At 39.9% G+C, this 23,599-nt stretch overlaps 2 protein-coding genes across 10 annotated transcripts in view; one reads left to right on the forward strand and one right to left on the reverse strand.

Moving 5' to 3' along the window:
- Window positions 1–18,676, reverse strand: part of SWT1 (SWT1 RNA endoribonuclease homolog) — a 98,666-nt gene extending 79,990 nt beyond the window's left edge. For 3 of the 5 annotated variants that reach the window (XR_004627274.1, XM_019801378.2, XM_034666796.1), the window contains exons 1-7: window positions 17,886–18,670; window positions 15,268–15,357; window positions 12,692–12,772; window positions 10,170–10,228; window positions 6,182–6,914; window positions 1,388–1,447; window positions 32–161 (exon numbers count right to left, since the gene is read on the reverse strand). Coding sequence is in view for 4 of the 5 variants with exons in the window: in XM_019801378.2 (XP_019656937.2) it covers window positions 32–161; window positions 1,388–1,447; window positions 6,182–6,914; window positions 10,170–10,228; window positions 12,692–12,772; window positions 15,268–15,357; window positions 17,886–17,993 (1,261 nt within the window). In the remaining variant the exon portion in view is untranslated. Of the gene's footprint in view, window positions 1–31; window positions 162–1,387; window positions 1,448–6,181; window positions 6,915–10,169; window positions 10,229–12,691; window positions 12,773–15,267; window positions 15,358–17,885 lie in introns of all 5 variants that reach the window. The other 2 variants (XM_011227018.3, XM_002920851.4) reach the window with 2 other exon arrangements.
- Window positions 18,677–18,816: 140 nt separating this feature from the next.
- TRMT1L (tRNA methyltransferase 1 like) overlaps window positions 18,817–23,599 on the forward strand; it is a 45,434-nt gene continuing 40,651 nt past the window's right edge. For all 5 annotated transcript variants that reach the window (XM_019801380.2, XM_002920850.4, XM_011227015.3 and 2 more), the window contains exon 1: window positions 18,817–19,338. In XM_019801380.2, coding sequence (XP_019656939.1) covers window positions 19,098–19,338 — 241 coding nt within the window. In that variant the 5' untranslated portion in view covers window positions 18,817–19,097. The remainder of the gene's footprint in view (window positions 19,339–23,599) is intronic.

Raw genomic sequence — 23,599 nt, forward strand, 5'->3', positions numbered from 1 at the left:
ATAAACATCATCATCTACAGATAGGGTATACCAGCAGAGGAATGTAGATCATCTTCCACCAAGTCAATCTCCATGCTCGTTAACTCCCCGGAAGATAAAACCACTGGTAAATCCACACTTTTTCCCACACGTGCAGCATGGAGCTCTTCTACTATCTGCATCTAAATTATAAAAGACCCACAGGAAAATATTTTGAATTATCTACTTGCAGGTTAATAAGATTAGAAAGCAATTAATTCTAGTAAATTCACTTAAGATGAGATGGTTTGTGGGGAAAAAAATCACAAAAATATGCAGGCAGCACAGTGAAAGAATACAGACTTAGAAACATACACAGCGTTTTAAAACCAGCTCTTCTCTTACTACCTCTGTAACCTTAGACAAGGAAATTATTTAACTACCTTGGGTCTCCTTTGTTCATCTACAAAATAGGAATGTTAAATATCTACTTCTTGTTAGTATTTTTGTGAGGATTAAATGAAATAATATGAAGTTTCCTGCACAGAGCCTAGTACATAGACCTTCAAAATAAGTTCATTCTCATCCCATTTTCACTTCAATGTACTTTGGGAGCCAACTATCTTTTCATCTGGAAGATAAGCCTCCTCTTGAGATTTCTAAGATTGTTCATGAGCCATCGAAAACTAAAATCCAGACTTTAAGACCCTTCTCACTTCAGGGAGTAGCTCCCTGATGTATTTTGAGATGAAGAATTGTACATATAATCTAGCTTTGGAGCAGGGGTGAGGAGTCTTTCTTCTATCAAGGAGCATTGACCCGCAGGACAGAAAAATACAAGTGACTCTCACAAATAAAAAACAATCAATATGGTTTTAAAGTCTTCTTTAAATAGAAAACTACAGTGTTTAAAGAATCTACTTTTAATTTAGCACCAATAAACATAAAAGTCTACGCAATAATTCCATGAGGGTCAATCAGGAGATTCTAACTGGGAAATGAAGCAACACGTAAAAAAAAATATATAAATAAATATGTACACACTCTCATTTTCACTGAATAACACCTTCATCTTATTGCTGATCAGAAAAATGAAGCCAAAAGATTAATATCATACTGAATTTTGGTAAGCCTAGGCATAAGCATGCAAAAGTATGATAACATTAAATCAGGATTCGTGTAATTTATAGGCTATAGGCTCCATGCTCTTTATTCAAAACACTTTAGAGCTTATCAGACAGAGACAAAAAGGTAATCAATTAAATGTAAATATTTTTCCAACTAGTTTTTCATAACTTTGTAAAACTTACACATTGACTTGAGATATCACTATTTTCAAATTACCAAGGTTTTTATAGTCATTATTTATTAATATAGGAACTGTTTGACTTAATTTGAAATATTCAAAGTAAATAAGTATATCAGTAACCTCTTGATCTGCATCTTGGATACTTTCAAGTGATGCTGAAGAACATGGAGCTTCAAAACTCTGAAATGAAAAGTAATTTTATTAGTTAAGAATGAAGCATATTACCTAGAGTAGGGTTTTCAACCTTGGCACTACTGACATTTGGCATTGGATAATTCTGTTTTAGGCGGTATGATGTGCATAATGCTGTTTGACAGTATCCCCTTGCCTCTACCCAACAGATGCCAGTAGCATTACTCCCTCCCAATCTTGACAATCGAAAATGTCTCCATCAAGTCAACAGCCAAATGCCCCCTTTGGGGCAATTGCCCCTAGATGAGAAACTGCCCCTAAAATAGAAAAGCCTCATTCTATTAAGTCAATGAAACAAAGCAGAAAGTCTTTTTTCTTTCCTTTGGATTTTATTTATTTATTTGACAGAGATAGAGACAGCCAGCGAGAGAGGGAACACAAGCAGGGAGAGTGGGAGAGGAAGAAGCAGGCTCATAGTGGAGGAGCCTGATGTGGGACTCGGTCCCGGAACACCGGGATCACGCCCTGAGCCGAAGGCAGACGCTTAACGACTGAGCCACCCAGGCGCCCCAGGCAGAAAATCTTTAAAGTTTACTCTTTCATATATACATTCCTGAAAATACTCATGTTCTAAGAATAGAACTACATGCCACCCTGAGAAACAGAAAGAACCATGGCCGAGGTAAACAAGCTGGCCTTCAGTGGCGGGAATTTTTCACTCAGAAGTAGCTGACCCATTTCTAAAAGTGACATGACAAAAAAAGGGAACCTGAAGATTAGGAGATGGCTGAAGGCGGAAAGCTGAAAACTGCATAGTTGTATTCCACATGAGGGCCAGAGGTTTGTGTTTTAATTTTCTCTTTTAGCAGAGGTTGAAAATCTCTCTACTAATTCCAAGTTTTCTTTGGCACTTTTGCTAAGTAGATGAGACTTAACCAACCCTCTGTACAGGTAACAGGGAACTCAGCAAAAGCCACTACTGAACCATATCATCGTCTAAGAATTCTCCAACATAACACCAAACTCACATGTATTTTACAGGCAGTTATATACGGTATAAATTATATAATCTCTTCAGACAAGTGTATCGTTCGTTGCTTTACTGGGAATTTGGCTGCCATCCTAACCCCCCAACAGCAGCCTCGCATGGTATATATAACACCATGTACATCACACACATAGGTTTACTGACCCATGACCTTGGATTTTACAATCCCTTCTCCCTCTGACTTTAAATCTCACCAGATCCTTAAGGCTCTCTCTAACTAAGAAGTGCCAAACAAGCTAGAGTTTATCAGAATTTCCTGCAACTCCTGATATTTGAAGTCTTGCTATTTGTTTACTTAGGTCATTACTACCCTTCACTCTCTTTGACCACAGGCCACTTCCAGGGACTTCAATACATTTTCTATCACTCTTTCAAACCAGGAAGTTCATGCCAATTGTTCCTGAAGACGTCCCCCTATTAAAAAAGAAAGTCTCAGCAGGTATTTAACTGTTTCCCTCCTCTTACCATGATTTAGTAAGTAAATGATTGGGATACAGCCTTCCCTGGGGATGGCAAACGGGAGTATCAATAATGAGAGTGACAGTGGTTTTCTCTACTGGAGTGATTCTGACCTGAAAACCAGATTCCGCTTCCCTGATTATGTTTCAATGGCCTTCCATACCATCTGCAGGATACAAGATAAAACAAAACAAAACCTTTCCCATGGGATACAAAGTAACCCATTGTCTGAACCCTGGCTTCCTCTCCCACTTCCTCTCCTATACATAGATTTCCTACACATCTCAACTCTAGTCATACTGAACAACTTAAGGGCCCACGTACGCTCTTGTCATGCAACCTCATGGCTGTACCATTATGACACTGGCCCTCTATCCTGGTAGGACTCTTTATTCCTTGCTCTACACACGCTTCCCCACCAAGCTCAAGAATCTCCACCTTGGTGAGCCTTTCCTGAACTCACCCCCAAACTGCTATTAACACAAGTCCAATTCTTAGGGCTCTAATATTATTTCACTAAATTACAACTGTATTTGTCTACTAATCTGCCTCCCTGGGAACTTCCCAAGGGTAAAGACCATCTTATTCATCTCTAAATCCCTAGAACCTAGAAATGTACCTAATACATAACAGGTAGCTTTAATCAATGTTTGATAAACTGTTGAATTGCTATCTCATAGGCCTGTAAGGATTAAGTGGGATGCTGTTTATAAAAGTGTCCTATAAACCATAAATCTTTAGAACATTAGTTTGCAATGGTGAGGGGAGGGTGCAAACAAAGGGGTCTCCATCAAAGGACTATAAAACTTAAGAAACAAAAGAAGCGGTTGAGCGTCTGCCTTCAGCTCAGGGCATGATCCCGGCCTTGTGGGATCGAGCCCCACATCGGGCTCCTCTGCTGTGAGCCTGCTTCTTCCTCTCCCACTCCCCCTGCTTGTGTTCCCTCTCTCACTGGCTGTCTCTGTCTCTGTCAAATAAATAAATAAAATCTTTAAAAAAAAAAAAAAAGAAACAAAAGAAGCTATTTTCTCTTAGGAAAGCATAACTGAATTACTAAATAACAGGATTACCAAATTCAGAAAATAACAATTATTTCCTTGTAAAGTACACTCATCATTTTAGGAAGATAATTATCTATTGAGGAACTTGTGAAGAAAACAACAAACATAATATTAAGAAGATTAGCTATGTCAATAGTATGCTAAAGAGATACTCAAGATAAGAACAATATTTACTTGCTGCTCCTGTGGCTAAATGATTAAGTCTGATAAGACTGCTATCAAAGGAACAGCTGATAGAGCTTTAATTCCAATAACTAGAAAGTAATCATGTAAAAAATTGCTTCTTGTACAACTTAATATTCATGCTATGTACCTCTTTTGATTTATGTGGTAATTCTATTTAGAGACTAAAAGAAACTATAAGGTAGGCACGCCTGGGTGGCTCAGTTGGTTAGGCATCTGCCTTTGGCTCAGGTCATGACCCCAGGGTCCTGGGATCAAGCCCCACATGGGGCTCTCTTCAGTGGGGAGCCTGCTTCTCCTTCGGCCTGCCGCTCCCCCTGCTTGTGCTCTCTCACCCTGTCAAATAAATAAATAAATAAAATCTTAAAAAAAAAAAAAAGAAACGGTAAAGTATACTGCTGGGGATTGCTTACAATGTTCTTTAGACGCACAGTACGGGGAACAAACATCACGCAATGTCACACAGATGTTCAATGAACATGCTCCCAACTTCAAATTTCGTTCTCACATTTTACGCTAGAGAGCTGGTTATAACACTAGAAAACTGGAGCTTTCCTTTAACAAACCAATGAAAAGAACAACCTCAATTATTTTCTTCTTTGGACTCCTTCAAGTTCACCAAATGAAAAGTACTCTCTCCAGCTCTTCCAGCCTTCCTAGTTAAAATCCCTCTGTTTTTCCTAAGAAGTATCTTATACTGCAGTCTATAGTGTTCATTCCTAAAAGGAGGTAGGCTCGACCAGCCCTGGTTTTTTCCTTAAGATTTTATTTATTATTTTAGAGAGAGGGAGAGCACAAGCAGTGGGGGAGGAGTGAAGGGGGAGAGACAAGCCGACTCTGCACTGAGCGCAGGGTCCAATGCAGGGCTCAATCCCACGACCCTGAGATCATAACCTAGGCTGGAATCAAGAGTCAGCCGCTTGGGGCGCCTGGGTGGCTCAGTCGTTAGGCGTCTGCCTTCCGCTCAGAGCGTGATCCCAATGTTCTGGGATTGAGCCCCACATCAGGCTCCTCCCCTGGGAGCCTGCCTCTTCCTCTCCCACTCCCCCGCTTGTGTTCCCTCTCTCACTGGCTGTCTCTCTCTCTCTCTCAAATAAATAAATAAAATCTTAAAAAAAAAAAAAGCATCGGCCGCTTAACGGACTGAGCCACCCAGGTGCCCCTCAACCAGCCCTGTTTAAAAGCAGTCTGTAAATTTCAGTCTGTCGGAAGTTCTGAAGCTCCAAAGGTTCTAAAGTTCTCTTAAAGGTAAATAATGTTATTTGCCACACAAACAAGGCTATAAAGATGAGGTTCTCAAATTAGCCCACACATGCTGATTTATTACATAACTTAAAAGCAAAAGAGATGTGCCAAGCTTTCCAACCTGGATTTCTGTATATGTAGTACCCTTTGCCGGGTACATCCCTGCTTCTCCCCACCCCCACCGGCCTTCACCTGAGTAACTCCTTTTCATTCTTTAGCTCTCAGGTTCAATGATACCCCGTCCAGTAAACCTTTCTTAAGGATTTCATCTACAGTGTACCAAAGCTATTATTCCCATCTCTGTCTTCACCTGTTAAGTGATAAGTACTTATCAGACTTATGGTGATGGATTGCCTCTGTGTCTCCTCACATGAAGAAGTCTCTGGAAGAAAACACCATGAATGCAGTGCCTGGCATACAGTGGCACTCCAAAAATAATTGTTAAAGGAATAGGTATTCACAGAATACTGACCCCTGGATGTTCTATAGTACCCAGGGTTACAGAGGAGACTAAGAAACAGTCACAGTGCTTTTCTGAAAGGACTGTCTGTAACTGCTTCTTTCCACCTTTTCACACATCACCTGCTATTATGGATCCTTGATACTTGCCAGAATAGCTTCCTAAGGAGGCTGGAATTAAAGAGGTAAGATAAAGGAACTAACACATAGCTTCCTGTCTAAACTGAATCAGCTCTCTGTGATTGTTATTGGTAATAGAAACAACTCAAACCCGACCCTATTAAAATTCTTTCCTAAAACATATCTTCTCATTTTGCACCACCTTACCTGGATTAGGTTTTCCCTGGATCTTGAATCACTTTCTTGATGCTCATGATGGCTTTTTCCTTTCCACTCATGAACAGCCTGCTTAGACGTAGGATCTGAAAATAAACGTTCACTTTTGTGCCTGATCAAATTTAATGAAACTTGGGAGCCTTCCAGGCCTTCTTTTTTCTCCTGCTTAGTCTTTGACTTGTTAGACTCTAAAGTGAAGACATTTTCTTCTACAAGCTTCTGGATGGTATCATGGGATTTTACTGGGATTTTGAAACTGATCTTCTTTCTTCTAGATTCAAGGGGTTCCTTAATTATCTTGTTGGAATTATAATCCTGAGAAAAATGAATTCTCTTGCATTTCTCCAAAACACATTTTTTAGAACTATCCCTAAATTTCTTGTGCCTTTTTTCCTTGAGTTCTTTCACCTTCTCCCTCTGAGCGAGTACATGAGGCCATTGTTTTTCACTTGCCGGGACTTCAGTTTTAGGTTTTACATATTTGGCCATCTTAGGACTGCTAAGGTTTTTAATTCCATGGTCAGGCTTACTCCTAACATTTCTTAATTTAATATCTTTAAAATCTACACATTTACTTAGATCCTTTTTAGTTCCATGTGAAGAAGGACTCTGTGAAATAATTTGATTAGCATTTGAATATGATGCTTCTCGGAGTTTAACAGGGCCTTGGGATGAAGAACTGATTTTTGGTCTCCTTCCTGGAGGGTCAGTTTCTATATTCAATCTGTAAAGCAGCACAGAAAACCAAGTTACACTGCAATTATACGTAATTATACATAATGTTGCACTCTATTATTTCAGTTAGGAAATGACAGAACTGGTCTGATACAAACTTCATAAAAAGAAATGGCTATGTTAAGAAACAAGTGAAAGAATTATAAATGGTGTTGGCATAACTGGTCCATTTGGACAAAAACCAAATTTATAGCTTTATATAATACCAGACAATATGAATTCCATATAGATTAAATACTTAAGTACAAAATAATTACCATAATTGCTACACTTCATATTAATCCCTTAAAAACCATAGGGGAAAAAGGGAATATTTATCTTATTTCTTAATAGAGAGCTTCCTAAACTTAAGAGCGGTGGGAAAAAATCACAAAGGAAAATAATAAATGTAAATGACTATTTATGGGGAGCCTGCATGGCTCAGCTGGAAGAGCATGTGACTCTTGACCTTGGGGTCATGAGTTTGAACCCCACATTGGGTATGGGGATTACTTAAATAATAAAGTTTTAAAAATAAATACATAAATGACTATTTACTTTAAATCTTTAGCATATTAAAAAATAATAAAAAAAATTTTTTTTTAAAGATTTTATTTATTTGACAGAGACAGAGACAGCCAGCGAGAGAGGGAACACAAGCAGGGGGAGTGGGAGAGGAAGAAGCAGGCTCACAGCGGAGGAGCCCGATGTGGGGCTCGATCCCATAACGCCGGGATCACGCCCTGAGCCGAAGGCAGACGCTTAACCGCTGTGCCACCCAGGCGCCCCAAAAAAATAATAAAATTTTTAAAACTGGAAACCAGTATTTGTTATTTATGTAACAGCTTATTAGCCTTAGTAAATGAAAAGCTCATCAGAAAGTACTAACTTGGGCGGGGCGCCTAGGTGGCTCAGTCAGTTAAGTGTCTGCCTTCGGCTCAGGTCATGATCCAGGAGTCTCGGGATCAAGCCCCACATCAGGCTCAGCAGGGAGTTTGCTTCTCCCTCTGCCCCGCACCTGACTTGTGTGCTCTCTCTCTTTCTCTCTCAAATAAACAAATAAAACCTTAAAAAAAAAAGTACTGACTATAGAATAGGATATAAACAGAAAATTATTAATGAGAAAAATGGATTGGCTAATAGATATTTGGGGGGGAAAGTTTGACTTCCCTAGTAATCACAGACATTCTAATTATAACAGCATACCATTTTCTTCTATCAAATCAGCAAAGATTTTAAAATAATATTAAATACTGGCAAGGGGTTGAAAAATGGACCCTCTCATGTTTGATATGCAAAATGATATAAGAGTTCCACAAAGGTGGGGAGCCTGGGTGGCTCAGTTGATGAAGTGCTTCACTCTTGATTTCGGCTCAGGTCATGATCTCAGGGTGGTGAGGTCGAGCCCCACATCAGACTCAGTGTGGAGCCTGCTTACAATTTGCTCTCTCCCCCTCTCCCTCTGCCCCTCCCCCCCCCCCCCCCCACCCCACCACCCAGCTTGCACTCTCTCTCTCAAAAAAAAAAAAAAGAGTTCAAAAAGGAATTTGATAATATAATTAAGAATTCTAAAAATGTTCATATTCTTTAACTTCCTAGTAATTTCCATTTTAGAAATCTATACCAACGTGAAAAAAATTAAAAATGTACTAAAATCTTTTTTAAAATTCAGGATTATTTATAATAGCAAAAAGTAAGGTAACAGGGTAAATATTAAAATTTTGGAAATGACTAAGAAATATGCCATTCTACCAAATATGACTGAATATCAAGTTCATTTTAAATGATGTTTATGAAAGTTTTCAATGATCTAACAAAACATATTGATATAATATCACGCAAAAATCAAGCAGGACACAAATCTGTATGTATAATGTGGTCTCAACAATTTAAATACAGTAAAGAGTCGAGAAAGAAATATGCTAAAATGTTAGAAGTAGCAATAGCTTGAGGTGATATTTTCCTGCTTCATACAAGTAGATATTACTTTGTAGTCAGAAAGAAAAGTGAAAAAATTGCAATGAAACACAATGTATTAATTTATATGAATAAATCCTTGAGTGCCTTCTAAGTGCCTGTCACTCTGCTAGGCCCTGGAGAGGCCATGGAGGACACATCCAATAGAGTTCTGACCCCCAATTAGCTTACAGTCTGGAGAGGGGAGAAAGAGACAGTAAACAGCTGATTTCTCAAATAATTATGGAAGAGCAAACTATAAACACCTCAGAGTTTTTATAGGAGTTTCACCTGAGTCTTCATCGGATTTTATTTTCTTTCTATCTCTGCCTACAAAAAGACCGCCCATCATTATTTATCTGTTAGTAAATAATGATAAAATAAAACTTGAAATTTTAATAGGACTTTGGCTTCTAATAGTATACCATGTTTAAGATGTCAAATGTATTAAAGAAAAACCAGGAGAATACCACACAAAACATAACTCAAAAATTTTAATGGGACCCTGCAGTCCTCTGAGCATTTTCATATTCTTTTTTTTTTTTAAGATTTTATTTATTTATTTTTGAGAGGGAGAGAATGCACAAGCAGGGGGTGGGGGGCGGTGGTGAGGGGCAGATGGAGAAGCAGACTCCCCATTGAGCAGAGAGCCCAATGCGGGGCTCAATCCCAGCATGCTGGGATCATGACCTGAGCCGAAGGCAGTTACTTAACCAACTGAGCCACCCAGGCGCCCCTAATTTATAACATTTCTAAACCAGCCACACAACTTCTTCTATTACTCTATGTAACAAAGTTATGTATCTCATAAGGATCTGTCAAAATCTAATCACCGGAGATAAAAATCTGCATTTTACTTGAAAGTGCCATTTACGTAACACAAAATTGGGACAGACTTTTTATTTCACTCAACTTTTTATTAAATCTACACTAATATTTAAAAAATTCAATAATCAGGGGCGTCTCGGTGTCAGTCTGTTAAATGTCTGCCTTTGGTTCAGGTCATGATCCCAGGGTCCTGGGATGGAGCCCCAAGTCGGGCTCCCTGCTCAACACGGAGTCTGCATCACCCTCTGCCTCTACCCCTCCCCACACACTTGTGTTCTCTTGCTGTGTCTCTCCCTCTCTCAAATATATAAATAAAATCTTCAAAAAAAATCAATAATCATAACCTGTGCTATAGCTATAAATATTGGCATACAAATCAGTACTAATCACAATAAATAAAAAATTCTGCAAATCAAAATATTTAGTCTCACAATTCTAAGCCCCTAAAAGTAAAAGATATCAACAAAAAGGAGTATTTTACCTTTTCAGTTCTTGTCTTCTTTTTACATCACAGTACGGAATGTCTGAATGATCTGATTTCTGAAAGAAAAAAGAATGTATCATTTAGGAAATAGAAATTGTGCACTGACACTATAGTTACAGGAGAAAGAGACTGGGAGGCAATATTTTTTCCGTATCTATGTGTTAGTGAGTAGGCTGACACAATAATTTATTTAATCTTTCCAATAATCCTATGAGGCAGGTATTATCATCATCCCCATTTTACAGATAAAGTACATGAGGCTCCAAAAGAGAAAATACCTTACTCAACCTTATAGAGCAAGTCAGCAGCAGAGCAAGGACTGAAACAAGCTCTGTCTGCTATCTCTGCTCTACCAGTCTGTCCCTCCACGTGCTCTGAGGATACAGGCCTAGGCACAAGAGAAGTAAGAGAGAAACAGGATATGGCTCCTGTCCTGAAGACTTTAAAGAATAGAGAGAAGAAGGATATGTACAAATAGTCTAATGAAAGGACATACCTAAGTGTCAAAGCAGAAGAATATACAGTAAGTTGTAAAAGAGTTCAAAACATCAAGCACCAGAAGTTGGAAAATATTTAGGAAAAGAGGTGGACAAAATACATGCTTAAGATTGAATATAGACTGAATGAAGATTAACGAATTAAAGAAAAAGGTTTTCTCAGCTAAGAAAGCTCAGGCATTCTAAGAAGCTGGAGATGACTGATGTAAATTCAGCGGAGAGAAAATAAACCAGCCTAGTTAGAAGCAGAAGGGCTGTTTTAAGGAAGAAAAAACAAAACTGGCTAGTTAAGGTGTGACCAAATTTAAGCGGGTCAGGAATGACAAACTAAAAAGTGATTTTTCAACAGAGGAGTATTATATTGAAAGCTGTGTTTTAAGAATGTTAATATAGAAACAATAAATTGAAACAGCAGTGTCATTATACAAAAACAAATTCTTAAAACAGAATTCTGCATTTACACAATTTTCACAACTACTCTCTCTTATTACCCACAACCATGTAGCTATTCCAACATACACCTAACTACAACTTGAATGTCCTGAGTACTTCACCAACCACCCATGCATTTAATGTCTTTGTAATTATTTGCATGACTCTGGACTTGGCTCTGTTGCTGTAAACAATTTTGTGTCCCTGGACAAGTCACTTAACCTCCTGGATCTCAATTTCTGAGTCTGAAAACACAAACACATATCTGCCTTGGCTACCTCCAAAGGATATTATAAAGCCAAATATAATCATATATGGGAAAAGACTTAAAAACTCTTTTAATATTTGCCAATGACATATCAGATAAAGGGCTAATATCCAAGATCTATAAAGAACTTACCAAACTCAACACCGAAAAAACAAATAATCCAGTCAAGATATGGGCAGAAGACACGAACAGACATTTCTCCAAAGAAGACATACAAATAGCCAACAGACATATGAAAAAATGGTCAACATCACTTGGCATCAAGGAAACAACAAATCAAAATCACAATGAATACCACCTCACGGAATGGATAAAAGTAACAAGGCAGGAAACAACAGATGTTGACAAGGATGCGGAGAAAGGGGAACCCTCCTACAGTGTTGATGGGAATACAAACTGGTGCAGTCACTCTGGAAAACAGTATAGAGGTTCCTCAAAAAGTTGAAAATAGAGCTACCCTACCACCCAGAAATTGAACTACTAATTACAAAGATAAAAATGTAGTGATCCGAAGGGTCACCTGCACCCCAATGTTCATAGCAGCAATGTCCACAATAGTCAAACTGTGGAGGGAGCCCAGATGTCCAACAACAGATGAATGGATAAAGAAGATGTGGTGTGTGTGTGTACACACACACACACGCACACACGCACTGGAATATTACTCAGCCATCAAAAAGGATGAATATTTACCATTTACTTCGATGTGGATAGAACTGGAGGGTAACATGCTGAGTGAAATAAGTCAATCAAAGAAAGGAAGTCATCATATGGTTTCACTCATATGTGGAATATAAAAAATAGTGCAGAGGATCATAGGGGAAGGGAGGGGAAACTGAATGGGAAGAAGTCAGAGAGAGAGACAAACCATGAGAAACTCTTAACTCTAGGAAACAAACAGAGGGCTGCTGGAGGACAGGTGGATGTGGGGATGGGGTAATTGGGTGATGGGCATTACGGAGGGCACGGGATGTGATGAGCATTGGGTGTTATATGAAACTGATGAATTACTAAACTCTACATCTGAAGCTAATGATGTACTGTATGTTGGCTAATTGATAAAAAACTCTCTTAATTATATCCATGTTGTCTAACCCTGCATGATAGGGTCTATCAGGACAAAGAAATAACTTGATAAATGCTTTTTGGTGAGTAGAAGGAAGATACACTGGTTTTCTTTTTATTGGCTATCACAAAGTATAAAACAAAGAAAAAGTAAGTGGAAAAGTAGTGGGGGAATTTATATCATAAACCTTCTAATTACATACTAAAACATTAATATAAATAATGTCTAGAGTTAGTTACAGTACACGAACACTCACCAGTTTTCTCTTCTCTGATGAAACAGACCTTACACAGCAAGATGAACTTGTTGAACTTGAAGTTTTTTTCTCTGTCTTATCCTAAGAATGCCATTTGGAAAAAAGGAAAGAAAAGCACAAAATAAAGCACAGTGTAAGACAGCATTACTTAATCATTGTTATTATAAACTAACATTCCTTCTACATTCATAATAAACTTCAGGGGGGAAAATGTTTAAAGGCACACAAACTTTGGTAAGAGGGAAGGAAACTCAACTAGAAGGAAGATTCAAATAGAAATCAGAAGATCTAGGTGCTCTTGAATTAGAGATGAGATGGGACACAGCTGCGACAACAGAAGGCCAGCTGACAGCTCAATAAAGGTGTTGGGAGGAGGCATTGCCATGGTGGGATTCAGTCTTCTACAAAGCAAAACCATATATCCAGTCATTTCCCAGGGGATCCAAAATTCAGTAGACCCAGGACAAACATATTTTGAGGATCTACCATGTACCAAAGACATTCTAGACAGTGGGGACAAATTAGTGAAAAAAACAAAATCTCTGCCCTCATGAAGGTTAAAATTTTGGGCAGGAATTTACAAATAAACAAGTAATATATTTAGTGTGTCAGACGATGCACTGAAAAAAAAAATAAGGCAGAGAAAGAAGGCAGGAAGGGCTGGGAGGTGGGCGTGGAGGTAGCGGCAATTTTAAACAGGGTAGTCAGAAAAGGCCCCACTGATATGCTGACATCTGACTGGAAACCCCAATGAGTGAAGAAGCAGCCATGTAGATATCTAGGGAAAGAGCTCTCCGTTCAAGGGCAAAGCCCCTGAGGCAGGAATGTGCCTGGATTGCTGGAATAGTAGCAAGGAACCACAAAATGGAGAAAGCAATGGGAGAATGAGAGGGAGGCCAGATGGGGAGGGTCAGTTGTTTTGTTGGCCCCACTGAGGACTTCAGCTGTTACTCTGGGTGAAGAGGGTAACCATCAGATAGTACTGAGCAGAGAAGTGACATGCTCTGACTTACATTTTAATAGGAACATTCTGGGGGCTTGTTGAGAAGAGAACAATGGGACGCAAAGGTGGAAGCAGGGAGATAAATTTGGAAACTACTGGAACAATCTGGGGAAGCAAGCTGAGTGTCTAGCTGAGTGTCTGGACTGTGGTGATAGTAGAGGAGGTAGTCAGACTCTATATTATTAAGAGAAAGCTGATAGAATTTGCTGATAGACTCGATGCACATTGGGGATGCCAACCAGGATTTGGGCCCACCCAAATGGAAGAATGGAATGGCAACTTCTAAATTGGGTAAATGAAGTTGGGCACTTGAAAAGCTGTAGTTTAGGATGAGGAGGAATCGCAAAGGACACTTCGAAGCAGTCACCAATGTAGAGGAAAACCAGGAGAATATGGTTTCTCAAAAGCTAAGTGAAGAAAATGTTTCAAGGAGAAGTTGGAATTGACTATGTCAAGTACTGCTGATGGGTCAAGTCAGAGGAAGTCTGAAAATTGACCAATGGATTTAGCAACATGGAACCACTGCTGGCCTTGATGAAAGCATATTTGAAGAAGTGATGGCCTGAAAAAGTCTGATTCAAGTAGATTAAGAGAGAATAGGAGGAGAATTGTAAATGGCATGATAATTATTAGTGCCAAATTGGGAAATATATAAATCAAAGACACCATGGTACTGTATGACCCCCTTTCCAATTATCCCTACACCTGGAAGGCCAAATTAGTTATCAGAAAGTTAGTAAGCAAAGAACAAACACCAAAAAGTGTAATGATCCCTAGAATACTTTATCTGGGTTGTCTAAAAGCCTTATGAACTCATCTGCTACCACAGAAATCACTTCTGTAGGGAATATTCACCTTTGCTCAACTTTAGTCTCTCATCTTGGATGGTGTTATAGCACGAACATTGTCTAATTCTGATGCACTATGCAGACTATTCATAGAGTTTATAATAAAACTAATTGTAGGGGGACTTTTGTTTGTTTGTTTTGGTTACATCAGTCATGTTGCATTCTTGCTTCCTGGAGACAACACTCAGCTCAATTAATAGAATATCCTAAATTTCATCTAGTAAAATACTCTTTAAGGCAGTGTGTGGAGAGTAACAGAGAAGGAACATGGTGAGCATGCATTCCCTACCCTTAGCCTCCCCGAAAAGGATAACCCATTCTGACTGATGAGCATATAACTTTATTCAATGCTCAGTAAACGACAAAGGCGATGTGCAAAAAGATCTAATGGTGAGTTACTTCTGTGTAAAGGAGAATCTGGGGAGGCCTACAGTCCAGTCAGGAATGCCTAGGCAAACTACTTACCTCTCTAAGCCTCAGTTCTGGCATTTGTATAATTGGGATAATAATAGTACCTACCTCATACAGTTGTGAGGAATCAAAATAATGCAAGTAAAGAATGGGGGAGAGGGGAAAGAACGGGAAAAACAAATTCCTTCTCCTGGGGTCAGAAGGGCAAAACAAAACATTTACATGTCTCACTTTAAAACTGAGGTGTTTTTTTCATTACACAAAAATGAACTGCAAAGAAAGGCATCTTTGGATCCGTAAATCAAAATTCTTACTTCTACGTCAAAGTTGGGTGATGCAGTGCTGACTTTTCTCCGAGATTTCTCTTTTTCGCTCCAAGATTCTTTGTTGGACATTTTGAAAAGCTAAAATAAAAAACACATTAGGTGTTTTTTTGTTTTAACCACCACCACAACAAAATACATTAGAAATTCGTCTTCGCTCAGTTTTATAAAGACTCAAATTTTACAAAATGATTTCCATCTTCTAATCATTCCCAAGACAACAGGATTCTCTCATTGTTCCACTTTATTTCACTTACAGTCTGCCTCATAATGATCTCCTCCTCTCCTTCAATTTCATCTACCACCTTTTTAGGAATGACCTCTCAAAACTGTGTCTTTAGCCATGACCTTCTCTCTCAAGCTTCAGAAAACCATTTTCAACTGCCTACAGGACTACTGTATTTTGCCCAATCTATGCCTCAAAACCAGTTAGTTCTAAGTCTTCATTTTCCTGACACACCCTCCATTCAACTTAGCGTGTACCAGAAGCACCCTGTGCTGGAATTGAAAGGCCAGAGAATGGGAACCTCATCAGGTCGGCTGGGACGGGAAGATATAAAAGGAGTCTAGCAGCAAAGCCCAAAGGACAGTTTAGTCCTGATAGTGACACACGTGGAAACAATTGAAGCGAGAAAAGCTGGAAAGCAGGCAATTGCAAGTACTCACTAAATCAAACTTTTAGAATGATTCAATGAATATAAAGAGAAAGAAGAAAATTTTTAAAATTTTTTTAAAGATTTTATTTATTTGACAGAGAGAGAGTGCACAAGCAGGGAGAGCAGCAGAGGGAGAGGGAGAACCAGGCTCTCCGCTGAGCAGGGAGCCCGATGTGGGGCTCAATCCCAGGACCCTGAGATCATGACCTGAACCAAAGGCAGATGCTTAACTGACTGAACCACCCAGGTGCCCCTTAAATGAACTGTTTAGAGGCAAAGGACTACTTATGTTAACTTTTACAACTTAAACTGATCCATGTTCATCTTATGTTACTTTGAATACAAAATAAGGCTAAATTTAAACCTCTTGCCCATAAGACAATTGAAAAAAATCACTACAGATAGTGGACTATCAAAGGAAAAACACATATATGTTTTCTATGACAAATGTTTTATACTTATAATACTGTGAAATTCGTGTTGATTTATGAAAATCAAAATATAAACTCAAAGGGGAGAGTTCCTGTGCTGGCCAGACTCCAAAATGGTTCCTGATGATCTCTGTTGCCCGGTAATTACACTCTTATGTAGTTCTCTCACGGTAAATACAGCTGGCCTGTGACACCAATAGGAATTGCTATGTGGCTAGGTCATATAAGACACTGTGGCTTGTGTTTTTCTCTTACTCTAGGGAAAGCCAGCCACCATATCATGAGGACAATCAAGCAGCCCATGGAGCAGCCCACCAGTGAAGAACTGAAGCCCATTACCAAAAAAGAACCAACTGCCAGGCATGTGAGCGGGCCAGCTTTGAAGCTAATCCTGCAGCCCTAATCAAGCCTTTGAGCGGAAGCAACCCCGACTGATATCTTCACTGCAACCTCAGGAGACTCAGGACCCAGTACACCCAGAAAGCCACTTCTGAATTCCTGACACACAGAAACTGTGAGGTAATCTTTATTGTTGTTTTAAACCACTAAGTTTTAGGATAACTTAGACAGCAATAGAAGAGTAATACAGTCATTTAATATAATTCTTCAAACTTTGAAGATTCCTTTTTTTAGGCTGTCTCAAGAGCACAGACCATGCTTAGAAATTCTTATTAAAATTCCCATAGAATCCACATGCTAAAATCTAACCCTTTTCATCTTCTGGTTTCCAGCTAGTGTTAAATAATGAGACTGATACACTGAATCAACCTCTCAATTAACTATCTAGCCTTTTGGAAATAAAAAAAAAAAAATCAGTGATGCTTGGATGATGCGCAAATACAATTAGCCACTACTCATTCCCATAAATTATAACGTGTTATTTTCCCATTTTTAATTGACTGTTAAGAGCAGTGAGATAGTTATACGTTCAGGAAACCTAGTTAAAAGTTGGGGTGAGGGTGCGCCTAGGTGGCTAGGTGGGTTGAGCATGGCACTCTTGGTTTCTGCTGGGGTCCTAATCTCGGGGAGGTGGGATCAGCCCCGCCTCCAACTCAGCGCTTGTCCAGGAGAGTCGGTTTGGGATTCTTTCTCCCTCTCCTTCTCCCTCTGTCCTTCCCTCCCCCCACTCGCGTGCTCTCTCTTAAAATAAAAAACTAAACTTTTTTTTAAGTTGAGTTTGAAGGCATTATAAGGACTTTAGAACTATAACTCACTAGGGAAGGAGGGGGAGAAAAAGCCTCCAGATACACTTCCTAACTACTGGGGGGTCGGGAGGGGGCAACTAAATTCCGTTACAGTTTCAAAGTGCCAAATAATCACACTTGCTCTCACCTGGGCTCCGATACAAGTAGGAAATAAATAGACCAAGGAGATAGGTAGGCATTAAGTATCTGCTTTATTAACTAGGAAAACCCAACTGGAAGCGTGAGTCTCCTAAGACTAAAAGGGGCTTCCCTCTCCTTCTCTGCTGCCTATAACATTCGGACCAGTCCCGGAAAGAAAGAGCAGCCAGAAAACTCACGTTTTCCTCTGTCAGGGGCATGAATGCGTGAGGCCGGAGACTAAAGCGGGGAAAAGTACGCGGACCAGAGGACTCCCGGGCAGACGCCGTGTGCAATCTGAATCCCATCAGTCAGGTGCCGCAAAGCTCAACACGCTCGGAGCTCTGGTTATTAAGTCTAACTACAAATGTAGCGTGCGCGCACAAACACAAACTCTTCTCTACCCACAGGACCCCTAAATCACAGAGCAGTGCTAATGATAATAGGAATACGTAGGTTAAAGCCAAAAAAAAAAAAAAAAAGACAAAAGGAAAAGTGTTCAGGTCACGGTGTGGATGAGGGTGCGAAAGTAAGCGCAGACCGCGATTCCAAATCAACCAGACTAGCAGGGAAGCTCGTTAGCAGCTTGTAAGCCGGGACAACCCAAGCGCTCCGCAGGAACAAACCAGACTCTCCCTCTGTGCGAGGGGCAACTTCAGAGGCAGACCCCACCAGAACCACACCCTTCACTGAGCTGACTCAACCCCGGATCCGCCTACAGAGTCGCTCCGCCCAGGCTCTAGGAGCCTCCGGAATCCTCCGATCCGCTGGCCACCCGCTAGGGTACCGGAGGGAGAGAGGTGCGAACTTGCCCAGCAAAACGTCAACCAGCGCCCCAGTTACCTTACCAGCGCCCGCAGCGGTGGCGACTCCGGAGGTCCAGGCCGAGGAAAAAAGTCCCCCCTGGACCCGATGCTCGCTGGGAAATGTAGTTCTGCACTCGGACCCACCCTAGCACTCCAGCGCTCCGAGGTTTGTTTAGCTTTCCATTTACTTCCACCAAGGACTGGGAACTCCGGTTCCGCCCCAGCTGGCGCGCTGCACCCTGGGTATTGTAGTTTTGATTCGCTTCCTCGGTTGACGGCTGGAACGGAGACGCACCGTGGAAGCAGAACTCGCTTACCTCATTGGACGCCGTCCCCGATACGTTTCTGCGCAGGCTGTGGTGGCGTCGTAACGCCTCGGGGAAAGGGAAGCGGACGCGACCGCGAATCGCTGCTTCTGGCTTTTTATTTTTCTGCTGACAGGATTTGGTCACTGGTTCTTCATCTTTTGTCCGTTGCACGTATCCAGCCCTTCCCATTTGCTTTCCCACTCCTTGGATCCAGCCCTCTGGGCATTCACGCCAGTTCTCTCACCCCGCCGTGAGCCCCTCCTGGTCCCCGGGCGGGCCTGGCACGGAGGCGGTAACTATGGAGAATATGGCGGAGGAGGAGCTGCTACCCCAGGAGAAGGAGGAGGTGGAGGTGGCCCAGGTCCAGGTCCCGACCCCGGCCCCGGACTCGGCTCGGGTCCCAGCTCCGGCCCCGGATTCGGCCCCGGCCCCGGACTCGGCTCCGACTCCGGCCTCGGCTCCAACCCCAGCCCCTGCCCTGGCCCAGGTTCCGGCCCTGTCCCCGTCCCTAGCCTCTGCCCCTGACGAGGCTGAAAGCAGTAAGTGCAGGAGGCCTAGATCTTTCTGCCGCAAGGGAAGCGAGAACGTGCGCTTGCTGGGGAGTAGGGGAGGCCCTTCTTCACTGGGATGGTTTTTATGGGAAAAGGCAGATTTAGGGATGTGGGGGGAGGAAGGAGGGACCCGTGTAGTGGGTAAAGCGGGTACAGAATGAGTGAAGGCATCGCCACAAACCTCGAGGACATCATGGTGAAGGATTTGTGAAGGCCAGGAGTGCTGCAGATAAAAGGAAATAATGAGGTTGAGGGCTTTTTCGTTAAAGGGGGTCTTTTTCTGCTACGAAAATTGGAAGTTACACTAATTTGGTAGTTTTCCCTCTCAGCCCCGTCTGCCATGGTTAACTAAGTCCTTCAAAATGTGACATAGTAACCGAGGCAGCCTGTTTACTGTAATAGATCCTAGCTGCCAAGATTTAGAAACCATTGCTATCAACTAGTTACGTTCGATATACACAAATAGATGGGTGTTTCTTACTATTTAATTTTCTTTAGAAGCTTGCCTCCAAAAAGAATTTGAGGCTGATAAGTATTTTAAGAAAGGGCTGACTAAATTATGGATGTCTTCCCTCAGTCATAAATACCAATTGAATTTTGCACTCTGTTCCATCAGAGGTGGACTGTTGAAAATTAATAGCCCGTATTATTGTGCTAATGTATGTGCTTGCATGTTTTCTAAGTGGTGATTTATTGGATCATAAAGAGAAACACTTAAGAATCTTCTGAACACTTTTAAATGTAAAGTCTAAGTTTTTTAAAAAATTATTTTGTGGTCCATAAATTGACCCTTAGGCTCTTTCTGAATTGTAACAAAATAAATTCATTTTCTTTCCTTTCTTCTAGGGCAGTTGCGAATTTAATATTTATACAACACTTGAGTAGTTGTAGTCTAATAGATTTACTTTGCAATTTTAAAACCACATAAAAATTGTTATAGTAGATTAAAGAGTAAAGGCAAAGACAGCGTGCCTCAGGTAGGCCACTCATCCTCATGTAAGATCAGAGCTAGTAGGTGCAAAATAAGGGCAATTGTTTCTTCACCCACAACTACAGTTATGGAGGTGGTACACTCTCCTGAGTAAGTAGCCTCCCTTCCTCACTTCTAGATTGGATTTGTTTTTATTAAGCAGAATTGGTTCAGCAGCTTTAGGGAATGCATGCTATCTCCACCTCCCCCCCCCCACCCCGCGCCCAGCAAGAATGTTAAACATAGTTTGGGAAGATATATGTTCCAAAATTTAGAGGTATGTAATTTGAAGAATGTGTGATGTTTGAGAAACCTGAAAAATTCATTACTGGGGCAAATATGTTGATTGGGAAGTCTGAAATGCATTAGAAATACATATTAATCACATTTTGAAAATTTTTATATGGTCTAGTTAGTCCTTTGAAATCAGTCTTAACTAGGCAAGATGAAGATGGCATATCTGAAATAGAACTGAAAATGAGGAAAAAGTATCAGGAGAAGTTGTAAAAGAACCTCCTAGCATCTCGGATTCCTCTGAATTAACAAGAGATTTACATATTGACTTCAGCATTATTAGTGTGTTACAAAAAGTTTGATTTACTACAGATTGTCTGATACCTACTATCTTAAACCAGAAAGTGAGGTATACGTACATAGGCATATCTTTAGACAGATTTTCATTGTTCTCACTTACCAGGCCTCTATCTCTTATTTTGTACAACTTAGAATGATTTCAATAAGCACAGGTTTATATAGTACTATATAATTTCACATACACAGACCTTTGAACTTTGGAAGCCTTTATGATTGCCGAATCAAAGGATCAATTTGTACACATGGATTCGTTGCCTGAATTTTACGGTCTCAGCTAGCAATAAGTGTTTGCTTATATGGGAAAAATTTTGTCTTGTTATAGAAATTACATCTCATTATAAAGTCATTTGAACAATACCTAGTATGACAAGTTAACCAATCAGATTTGTTCTTTGTTTTTCTCATTTAAAAATGAGGAAAAATTTGTCTTTTAATAAATCTGAGCAGGAATGTCTGATAGTGCTGAATGAATTGAATTCCAGAACTATTGACTCAGTGCGCTACTGCATCCAAAAAGACTAATAATTTTTTAAAATTATTTAACAAACCATAGTGCCTGCTGTGTGCAAGATACTGTACTAGACACTTAGCCATTACAAAAATGAGGAAGGCATATACCCTGCCGTCTTACTGTTTATTTGTGGAGTAGACAAACAAGGGCACAAATTATATGGAAGGGTGAAAAAAAGGAACTGGGAGTGAAGCTTGGTGAGGAATAGGCAGGAAGGTAGCAATGCCAAGAATAGAATTTAAAAGGCTAAAGGTTGTAAACTGTATAACCTAATTGTATAATAAGTACTGGAGAGCCCTATGGTTTACCATCATCTCCTCTTTTTCCTGCCAATTTTCAGCTCCTAGTCTTGTATTTGTATATTCAAGCTCCTACTTTGTAAACATTATTTTACTTTAGGATATGCATATTCAAGTCTCTCCTTAGAAAGGAAAAGCAACCTACAATCCGATCTATCTCCTTTTTTATACTGCTACACTTTTTGAAATAATCTATGTGATTTTCTATACTTTATTTCTTCTTCCAATCCCATTTGTATTCTGGAGCACCTCACTGAACCTTTTTTCTTAAAGGTCACTGGAGACCTGCTAAATACTAAATCCAGGAGTTTTCTATTGATTTCTACAACTATTTGTGATACTTAGTATTAAAGAGTTATCTTTTACATTCTTTTTTTTTTTCTTGGCTTCTGCCTTATCTTGATTCTCCTTACCATTTATTGTTTTTTTAATCTACCCTCCTGATTATTTTTCCTCAGTGTCTCTTTCATTACCTTCATCCCTCCGTACATCACTTCGGAATTGTAACCATTTATATTAGTCAGTAATGGGTTCAGTGGTATTGGGGAATGCATCCCCCATGCCCATAATCAAGAATATGTTAAATATACTTTGAAAAGATTTATTCATATATTCTAAAGTTTACAAATAGGTCATTTAAGGAATGTATAATGTTTGGGAAACCTAAAAATATGTTGCTGGAACTGGATTTTGGCCTTTTTCTTCTCTTTTTTCACAACGTTCTTTTCCTTAGGCTTTCTTGAGCTCATAGTTTCACCTAACGTGTATTTATGATTTATATTCCTCCTGAACTCCAAAGACAGCTCAACCGCATACTGAACTTGAGGATGAATACTGGTAGTACATCAAACACACTATGTCAAAAACTAAATTCCCTTTTCTCCTTTCCTCTTCTTTTCTGCCAAAAATGTTTTCCTCTTCCTTCATTGGTTAATGGTACCATTATTCTTCAGCCATGTAAACTTGAAATCTTAGACTCATTCTTGAATGCACTCTTCGTTCATCGTTATTTNCTCTTTTTTTTTCCCCCCCAAAATTTTTTTTTTTTTTTTTTTTTTTTTTTTTTTTTTTTTTTTTTTTTTTACCATTATTCTGTACCTTTCTATTACTATCTTCTCACCTCAGTTATTGATCTTTGGTTCTACAGCCAGAGATAACCTCCTGAAATGCATTCAAATCATATTATTCACTCCCTCAGAAACCTGCAAAGACTTCACATCGCCTGAAGAGGACAGTCCAGACTCACTTGCATAGAATTTAAGCCTTGCGTAATCGGTACTACATTGTTGGCTGCTTGTTCTTCTACCACCTCCATTCTCCAAACATACTACATTCCAGCCAGGGGTTGGATAGAGGTGGCTGTATTTTTTTACAACTTATGCCTTTGTTCATGAGATTCCTTCAGCTTATAAGACCAGCTACCAAATCTCTGCTTATTGAAATTCTATTCGTACCTAACATCTCAGTCAAATGCTACTTCTTCACTGAATACATTCTCAAAGGCACTTGTTGGAATTAATTCCTCCTTCCTCTCTATGCCCACATCATATTACTTTACCCCTGGTATTCATTTCATCCTGCATTGTGTTATAGTTAGTAGGTAACATATCAGTATCTCTCCTGTGAGTTGAAAGTTCTTTAAAGATAGGAAGCATGGCTTATGTTACATCAGTAATTTGTACAGAATAAAAACTTTTTTTTGTAGCATTATATTGAATAATTTGATGAAAGTTTAAAGGTGTGAAGTTACACAGTGAAGTTTTTTCCCGGACTTTCTGCATTCTGAGGCACGCTTGTCATTTTATAGGCAGAATTGCAGCAGTATTCCCCATCTTGGCACTAGGGCACCATGCTACAGGAAAATAAAAGTGGAGA

Source organism: Ailuropoda melanoleuca, chromosome 8 (genome assembly GCF_002007445.2).
Source record: "Ailuropoda melanoleuca isolate Jingjing chromosome 8, ASM200744v2, whole genome shotgun sequence".
In the NCBI taxonomy this organism is placed as follows: domain Eukaryota; kingdom Metazoa; phylum Chordata; class Mammalia; order Carnivora; family Ursidae; genus Ailuropoda; species Ailuropoda melanoleuca.